Source organism: Sparus aurata, chromosome 9 (genome assembly GCF_900880675.1).
Source record: "Sparus aurata chromosome 9, fSpaAur1.1, whole genome shotgun sequence".
NCBI lineage: Eukaryota > Metazoa > Chordata > Actinopteri > Spariformes > Sparidae > Sparus > Sparus aurata.
The window spans coordinates 36,777,478-36,787,038 of record NC_044195.1 but is presented as its reverse complement, the minus strand read 5'-3'; the positions used below and the strand labels follow the sequence as shown (position 1 = coordinate 36,787,038).

The 9,561-nt window shown below is 45.4% G+C and overlaps 1 protein-coding gene across 1 annotated transcript; it reads left to right on the top strand.

The window, feature by feature from the left end:
* Positions 1-229: 229 nt before the first annotated feature.
* Positions 230-1,174, top strand: LOC115588761 (olfactory receptor 11A1-like). Its single transcript, XM_030429529.1, has one exon. It carries the CDS (start codon positions 230-232, stop codon positions 1,172-1,174), a length of 945 nt encoding a protein of 314 aa, XP_030285389.1.
* The last annotated feature ends 8,387 nt before the right edge of the window (positions 1,175-9,561 follow it).

Below are 9,561 nucleotides of genomic sequence, written 5' to 3'. Positions count from 1 at the left end.
AAATATTCCACACACAGACTCATAGGGAGCATTTTTTGATTTTAATAAAACACACACAAACACACACTGCATTTCAAGGTCAAGTACCATTTGAATGTTTGAGACACTCCACTGCAGGTTAGATTGGTATCATTGTTATTCAGAGATTTATTTTTGAGTTATTGTTCATGTAGTCTGTTTTTGTAATCTGCTCATTTTATTGATAAACATTTGGTCCTAGACAACATTAATGGATGATACATTTAATATTACGTCTATAACTGTTAGTGGGTATGTGGAAGTGGCCAAATACAGATATCTTTATTTCATGATTATGTTCACAGCATATATTCTAATAATCTGCTGTAATTCTACTGTTGTGTGTCTAATCTGGATTCACCAAAACCTCCATGAGCCTATGTACATTTTTATTGCAGCTCTGTTAATGAACTCTGTTCTTTTCAGCACTTCTATTTACCCAAAGCTTCTGATTGACTTATTATCTGAAAAACAGACCATATCATATTCAGCCTGTCTCTTTCAATTTCTTCTATTTTATTCCTTAAGTGGGTCAGAGTTCTTACTGCTATCAGCCATGGCCTATGACAGGTATGTGTCTATATGCAAACCTCTACAATATCCAACTATCATGAGCAAAACAACCATCGGTATTTTTCTGGTTTTAGCCTGGATTCTGCCTGCTTGTCAGATAGCAGTCCCTGCAATACTTAGTGCTGAAGCTAGACTATGTGACTTTACTCTTAAAGGAATAATATGTAATAATGCAATTTACAGACTTCAATGTCAAAGATCAAGAGTAATTACTATATATGGTGTTGTTGCTTTATTAGATCTTGCAATACTGCCCATGGTCTTCATAAGTTTTACATACACAAAGATCCTTATAATTTCCTATCGAAGTAGTAGAGAAGTTAAGAGAAAAGCTGCAGAGACATGTTTACCCCACCTGTTGGTCTTAATCAGTTTGTCCTGTTTGATTACATATGATGTCATTATAGCCCGTGTTGAATCTAATTTACCCAAAACTGCACGCTTCATGATGACTTTACAAATTGTTTTATATCATCCTTTGTTTAATCCGATTATATACGGGCTCAAAATGAAAGCCATTTCTAAACACCTTAAGAAGCTGTTCTGTCCAGCCAAAGTCATTTCATGTAACACTGATGACTGATATTCAGTCACTTCCTCTGAAATAATCATGAAGAGATGTAAATTCTTGAAAAGTATTTAACATACGTATACATTTCCATGACAGATTAATAAACAGTAATGAGACTTGAACATTGTGATTGTGCGCTGTAGTTCTGGACAAAACATCTTTTTTATTCATAATGATCAAGACATCACAACTTTTTTCTGACTGTAAAAAATATACATTTCACTTTACAAGAAGTATCACCCACTCTGGGTGTATTGATGAAGGTTGATATTGGTTTTGAGCCATATAATCATGTGTTAAGACAACACTGACAGTATGCACATGTCTGTGTTCCAGATTTCTTTCTCCATTTAATCATATTGTTCTTTAAAGAATCTTAAAATCTTTTTAAAAATAAAAATGACATGTTATTCCCAGCTGGTATTTAAAGGACAAAATCTGTGTGTGCGTGTTGCTGTGTTCTGGGCTACTGTAGAAACCTGGTGGTGTAACAGGTGAACTCTGTAGAAGAGGAGCTGCTCCCTCTGTAAAAGGCTCATTCTAATGTAAAGGAAACAACGAGTATTAGTTTCAGTTGATCATACACGTATGAAACATTACTAGCCCAACATGGGTTACCCAGCCTATTTAAGATGGTTTCTCCTTCTTCATCTTGTACAATAACCTGATGAAGGTCTGTGTACTGAAATGTTTTCACATGTTTTTATTTTTTTATTTGTGTGATTTTTTTTGGCCTTTTATGTCTTGAGAGATGAAGAGATGACAGGAAAAAGGATGAGAGAGAGGGGTAGTGACATGCAGCAAAGGGCCCCAGGCCGGGAGTCGAACCCGGGTCCACTGCAGCATGGATAAAGCCTCGTTTTCACAATTTATAAAACATTTTTCCTGATTGCAAGTGAAGAGGAAAGTGTGTTGCAGTTTTTTTCTGCCCTATTATCTACAACCTCTGACTGTCACAGAGTCAAAATAAAAGTAAAGATACATACAGTATAAGAAATAGAACCCTAACCCTAACCCAAACACTGATGCCAGAAAACAAGGCTGTCGGCCTCTCACAGTTGTGGCAGGTGGTGTCGTGCATGTCACTAAACATGAGTCTTTCCAGGCTCTTTTACAATTGGGAAATTGTCAATTCACTTCGTAATAATATCGTTCCTTGAGTCTGAGCAGAGCCTTTCTCATGACCCAGAGGTCAAGTGCAGAGGTTCACCAGTTTTCTGTGCAGGATGCAAAATTAATCTGTTTGTCATCATCATCAGAGTTTTTCACACTACACAAAACACAGAGACACAGACACAAACACACTTAGGGACTGCTGTTGCTCACTAGCTTACAGCTAATGTAGATTAACCCCAAGATTCCACCGCGCCCTTCTCAAGCTACTATTGGCTCTGGTGACTCACTGCTGCATCAATCTGAGCAGAGCAAAGTGAGCCTGACAGGAAGTCAGAAAGCTGAACGGCATAGTGCATCCAGTCAATTTTCAAAATAAAGCACCCATTGCAGACTTGGGATCTGCACCAAAACAAAGTTGGGTATATGAACACACTTAAAACAGACAAATAATCAAACTACTGAACCATGGGAAAACTACAGGGAGGCATGATGCTCCACTCCTGAAACGCCCCCAGTGGGATCTGAATCCATTTGGAAGACGGAATAAACAACGTTGCACACGCAAAGTAACAGGGATGAGCCAGGTGGAATGACGGGGTAAGCTATTCTGGCTGTTTGGAGCAGGAAAAAACATGATTGACTAACTGGAAAAAGCAAATGATCCTGCAATCAAACTTACTTAAAGACCACAAAGCAAAATTCACTTCCCTTTCTGTGTGAACATAGCTAGCTTGTAAGCCTTAGCTAGCTTGGAAGCTTTTAGCTAGTTGGAACAAACATGCTCCAACTCTTTGCCCATTTCTGGACTAGCCAGTGGAAGCCAGAGTCGGTCACTGTCAAGATGGCAACAGCTGAAGCCACCGACTGAACTTCACAGTGGCTCTTCAGAAACCTTTGAGTCCCGTCACAGTGGTTTTATCTACTGTTTGATAGTCGATTAGCCTTTCACTCCACCAGTGCTTGTGTTGGCTGAACATGAGATCCCTGTTAAACATGTTTTATAAAACAATCTCATACTTTCTCACAATCTAGATCATGGCCATGGTTCTCGTGTTACCATTAGCAGACCCAGCCCTGGGGTAGCGGGAGCCAAACCACCATCATATTGTTATACTGTCTTCTAACTGATCTCTGTCAGTCAGAAAACATGTTTAGACCCTGTGTTGTCACCTGACATGCTCACTTGGAGCTAATGGAGCACTGTTTGATCCATTGTTGAAATGTGTGAAAGTTGTCCAGTCAGTCAATAGGCAAATGGAACGATGAATAATTATGCAAGACATCTCATGACAGTCAAAAGCAACCACACAACAGTTAAATGTAACGTTAATACATCCTCTATGAAAAGATGGCCACAGCGTGAGTGAACGTGTCTCAAGCTCAAGTCTGCATGTCGCTTTTATAGTACCTTTGTAAGTTCTCCTTTATACTGATCCATATGTTTTGACCTGAACTGACTCTAAATAAGTTAAGCATTGATTAAGTCCCTCTACAAAGCTACGAGATTTGTGTATTCCTTTTGCATCCTTGTCAAAATGGATGAGCATCAGGTAGCAACACTCTCTCAGTTTGTTTACATCCTGCTGTCATAAAGCTGATTGCATCACTTCCTCTTCTTCTTCTTCTTCTTCTTCTTCTTCTTCTTCTTTGGTATGTTAGAGCCTTCTAGCGTATGGTATTACTACTGCCCCTAGTGGTTAATGTTAAATGCTGCTTGTGAAGTAGCTGACCTATTTTCTTTTCCTTTCTTTTTCTGAGCTACGCTTTCTTCTTCTTCTTTTTTTTATTAATGCAGATTGAGCCTTGAGTTAAATAGATGGTCTTTACCTACACAGTTTGGTTTACTCACGGAAATGTTCTGGAATATGGTGTCTGGAGCTTCTGGGTTGTTCTTGAAGGGTGTGGTTGTTTTGTGTTTATTCTTTTTGTGTTTATGTGTTTTGTGTATCGAATGAATCATGGAATCTTTAAAACCCTGTATTGTATTTTTGGATCCAACTACTTGCATACCTATGTTTGATTAGTGACAGTACCATCTGTAATTTTGCTTCTTCAATTGATGATGTTAAAGGATTAAAAATAATTCATATGAATATTAGGAATCTGGTGCCTAAAACTGACTTACTTCGTGCATGGGTTGTTCTACATAAGCCTAACATCACTACACTCTCTGAGTCATGGCTCAACAGTAACCCATCCATCCATCCATCCATTTTCGTCCGCTTATCCGGGGCCGGATCGCGGGGGCAGCTGCCTGAGCAGGGACACCCAGACTTCCCTCTCCCCGGACACTGCCTCCAGCTCTTCCGGGAGGACCCCAAGGCGTTCCCAGGCCAGCTGGGTGACATAGGCACACCAACTTTGTCCTGGGTCTTCCTCGGGGTCTGCTCCCGGCGGGACATGCCAGGAACACCTCCCGAGGGAGGCGTCCCGGGGGCATCCGAAACAGATGCCCGAGCCACCTCAGCTGGCTCCTCTCGATGTGGAGGAGCAGCGGCTCTACTCCGAGCTCCTCCCGGGTGACAGAGCTCTTCACCCTATCTCTAAGAGAGCGCCCTGCCACCCTGCGGAGGAAACTCATTTCGGCCGCTTGTATAATGAACAGAATAATGAACAGAACCGGTGACAAAGGGCAGCCCTGCCGGAGTCCAACATGCACTGGGAACAGGTCTGACTTACTGCCGGCAATGCGAACCAAGCTCCTGCTCCGGTCGTACAGGGACCGTACAGCCCTTAACAGAGGGCCTCCGACCCCGTACTCCCGGAGCACCTCCCACAGAATGCCACGAGGGACACGGTCGAATGCCTTCTCCAAGTCCACAAAACACATGTGGACTGGTTGGGCAAACTCCCATGAACCCTCGAGCACCCTGCGGAGGGTATAAAGCTGGTCCAGTGTTCCACGGCCAGGACAAAAACCGCATTGTTCCTCCTGAATCCGAGGTTCGACTATCGGCCGAATTCTCCTCTCCAGTACCCTTGAATAGACTTTCCCAGGGAGGCTGAGGAGTGTGATCCCCCGATAGTTGGAACACACCCTCCAGTCCCCCTTTTTAAATAGGGGGACCACCACCCCGGTCTGCCAGTCCAGAGGCACTGTCCCCGACTGCCACGCGATGCTGCAGAGACGTGTCAGCCAAGACAGCCCCACAACATCCAGAGACTTGAGGTACTCAGGGCGGATCTCATCCACCCCCGGTGCTTTGCCACTGAGGAGCTTCCGGACTACCTCAGTGACTTCGGCTTGGGTGATGGATAGTAGTCTTCCTCCATGGCCTCCCCGAACTCTTCCCAGACCCGAGTTTTTGCTTCCGAGACTGCCCGTGCTGCCGCACGCTTGGCCTGCCGGTACCCGTCAGCTGCCTCAGGAGTCCCCCGGGCCAGCCAGGCTCGGTAGGACTCCTTCTTCAGCTTGACAGCAACCCTTACTTCCGGGGTCCACCACCGGGTTCGGGGATTGCCGCCGCGACAGGCACCGGAGACCTTACGGCCACAGCTCCGGACAGCCGCGTCAACAATGGAAGTGGAGAACATGGTCCATTCGGACTCAATGTCCCCAGCCTCCCTCGGGATCTGGTCAAAGCTCTCCCGGAGGTGGGAGTTAAAGATCTCCCTGACAGAGGGTTCTGCCAGACGTTCCCAGCAGACCCTCACGATACGTTTGGGTCTGCCAGGTCTGTCCGGCTTCCTCCCCCGCCAGCGGATCCAACTCACCACCAGGTGGTGATCAGTTGACAGCTCAGCCCCTCTCTGATGTCTGCTGGACGGCAGCAGACATCAGACATTGTGGTCGCTCCTAGCTAGCTAACGTTGCTCCTCCTCACTGACTGGAAGTAAATTACTGTTGTGCATGGATCCAGTTGTTGTCTGTGTTGTCGGAGCACAGCAGGACAACATTGGTGGTTTTTAAAGTATTTTATTTATTTATTTTTTAGTCATCGGATTTTTAGATTTTAAGTTTTTAAAGAAAAGCCTGTTGAGCCGCCATGGCAACACTGGACGTTGCCGACTCACCTGGAGAGATGGAACAAACGCTGAACAAGGCATTCAAAAAGATTGCTGACCTTCTCGTGGACATTGAACGGATGTCGAACAAGCTGCAGAAGAAGGATTCCCTGCTGACCACCCTCAGGTCCCGTTTCCCGGCGTTGACCAGCTGGCTGGAGACTTCACAGGCCGGTGAGTTAGCACCACTGAACACCACCTCTGCACTCGGGCACACAGTTCTCTGGGAGCCGTCCTCCTCCGGTCGGCGGCCCGCTTGCTCCACTCAAAATAGGGGGACCCCCTGGACCGAAGTGGTCGTCCGCGGGCGGACGAGGGCTCAGAGCGAGATTCATGGCGGGGCTACTTCTACCCCGAGCCTACAGCTCTCCAACAAGTACACCGGCGGCTCGGGACCCGCACCAGGAAACACCACCTGTTCCTGTGGCCACAGACACCATGCCCCCGTTAATGGACACCACAGCCTTTCCTCCACTCACGGCTAGCTGTCCTCCAGCAGGTGGATGTCCAACACGGGGCGGTCCGCCTCCGCCGTCCCGCTCCTTATCCCAGCGCAAGCGGCTCGTCAGGGACGCGGTGCGCTGGCACTCCTCCCGTTCTCCCCATCAGGCGAGGGATCACACCCAGGGCCCTGGTGTGGGTGGCGGGGTGGCTGAGCCGGCTTACTCCCCTGAAGACCGAGAGGACGCTCCCACAACCCTGGACATCGGGGACTCAATTGTGTGGCACGTCCGCATGAAGGGGGCGTTCACCATGTCGTTTCCCGGAGCCACCGTTTCGGACATAACGGGGAAAATACCCGACATCCTGAGCTCGCATCCGCAGACAAAAAGGATTATCATCCACGCAGGTGCAAATGACATCGCCAAGCAACAGTCCGAACTTTTAAAGCGAGACCACCTTTTTAACATCGTCTCACAGTCCCAGGTGGCTGTTTTTATCTCCGGCCCCACCCCCACCTGCGGCAGAGGGATAGGCAGCTTCAGCAGGCTGCTCAGCCTCAACACCTGGCTCTCCTCTGCCTGCAACTCACACCACGTTGGCTTAGTTAATAACTTTGATGTCTTCTGGGAGAGGCGACATCTTTTTGGGCCAGACGGGCTTCACCTGAACAGGGCAGGTACCCGCATGCTGTCAGCCAACCTGACACACGGTGTACAGCATGCTAACGTTCCCAAACTCACACCAGCTGCTCTGCACAACACTGATTGATGTCCCCCAGGTCCTTGCTCCTATTCATTCAGTTCCACCTCTGACCACCGTATCCACAACACCGGACTTGGACCTCATAGTCTCACCAACATTTCACCCATCCCGTAATCATTACACTCCATCAGCACATCAGACACCGCCACACCCACTCTGTGAACGTTAATAACCTCAGACCACTCCCAGAACAATCCCCAGTCAACAAGCCACCTGTCACCATCAACATGGCACTTTTTAATGTTCGCTCTCTTTTAAATAGAACTTTTTTAATGAATGATGTGATTTTAGATAATAAGTTAGACTGTCTTCTTTTAACTGAGACATGGCTTGGCACTGACGCACCCGCTGTTCTCACTGAGGCTTCCCCGCCAAATTTTTATTTTTTATTTTCAACTAGAGAGGGTAGACGAGGGGGTGGGACGGCATCCATTACCCACAACTCCCTAACCTCAAATGGAGTGTTTTTTAACAGTTACATGTCATTTGAGCACCATGCCTTTACTTTTAGCAGCCCTCCGATTCTCTGCATCAATGTATATAGACCACCCCATCACTCTACTTCTTTTATCAGTGAATTTTCTGACCTGTTATCAATTATCCATACCTCTTATAGCAGGATTTTAATAACTGGTGATTTTAATATACACATTGATGTTACCTCGGACCCGATATCCAGAGAGTTTTTAAATCTTTTGAATTGTCTTGATTTTAAGCAGCACGTCATGCAGCCGACTCACAACAGAGGACACACCCTGGACCTGGTCATAACCCATGGCCTGTCCATCGGTGTGTCCTCTGTTGCCGACCTGGCTGTGTCTGACCACCACTGTGTATTTTTTAACATCACCAGTTTTAACCAAGGGGAGGCCCCGGTGAGAACAGTGAGGAGGCGCTATATAACTTCTGAAGTGGCTGCAAATTTCATGGGGATTTTACAGAGCACTCCTGCTGAAATTTTACCTGCACCTTGTAATTTTATCGTTGATAATTTTAACAGTAGACTGAAGTCAACTCTTGACTCAGTAGCTCCACGTTTAACAAAAACAATAAAAAGAAAACCTACACCCCCGTGGAGAAAAAACAATGAAATCAATGAACTGAAAAGAAAATGCAGGAGTGCAGAGAGAAGATGGAGGAAAAATAAACTGACAGTTCATTACGAGATTTTACGTCAACAACTCAAAAGCTACAATAATGCAGTCAGAAAGGTACGAATTTCCCATTTCTCACAACTCATCACCAACCATAAAAATAACCCCCGACTCCTCTTCTCCACTTTTAATATTTTAACGGGTTCTAACTCTAATAAACTTTTTAAGACACCCACAGACGATCTTTGCGAGAACTTTGCAGACCACTTCAGAACCAAAAAATAAAGGACATCAGATCCTGCCTCTTATCCCATCAAGTTTTATCTGTTAACGCATCTGAACTGTTGTCCTTGCCTGAGGAAACACTGGAGAGTTTTGCCCTGGTTGATGCAAGGATACTCGGTCGAGTATTCTCCCAAGTAAACCCAACAACCTGCCCTTTAGACCCAATTCCCACATCACTCTTAAAATCATTTTATGGATTCTTTGAGGAACAGTTTTTAAACATCATGAACTGCTCTCTTCAGACGGGTGTCTTTCCCACCGCCCTTCTTAAGAAGAGCAACTTAGACCCCAACGTTTTTGACAACTACCGACCTGTATCCAACTTAACGTTTTTAAGTAAAATTTTAGAAAAACTGGTTTTTAACCAAGTTAATGACTTTTTAAACAGAAATAACATCTTAGAGAAACATCAGTCTGGTTTTAGGAGAAACCACAGTACCGAGACAGCACTTTTAAAGATTTTAAATGACATCAGATGGAATTTAGATAACAAAAAGCTCACAGTGTTGGCTCTACTGGATCTAAGCGCTGCTTTTGATACAGTAGACCATCACATTTTATTAAACAGACTCAGCCATCTGGTCGGCCTCTCTTGTACTGTCCTCAACTGGTTTTGTTCCTATCTCACAGATCGATGCTTTTATGTAAGTATGGATACATGCTCCTCAGGAACCCATGAAATTGGATGCGGGG

Excerpts from the sequence above, each read along its gene's own strand:
- LOC115588761 (XM_030429529.1), top strand. The coding sequence starts at position 230 with ATGGATGATACATTTAATATTACGTCTATAACTGTTAGTGGGTATGTG.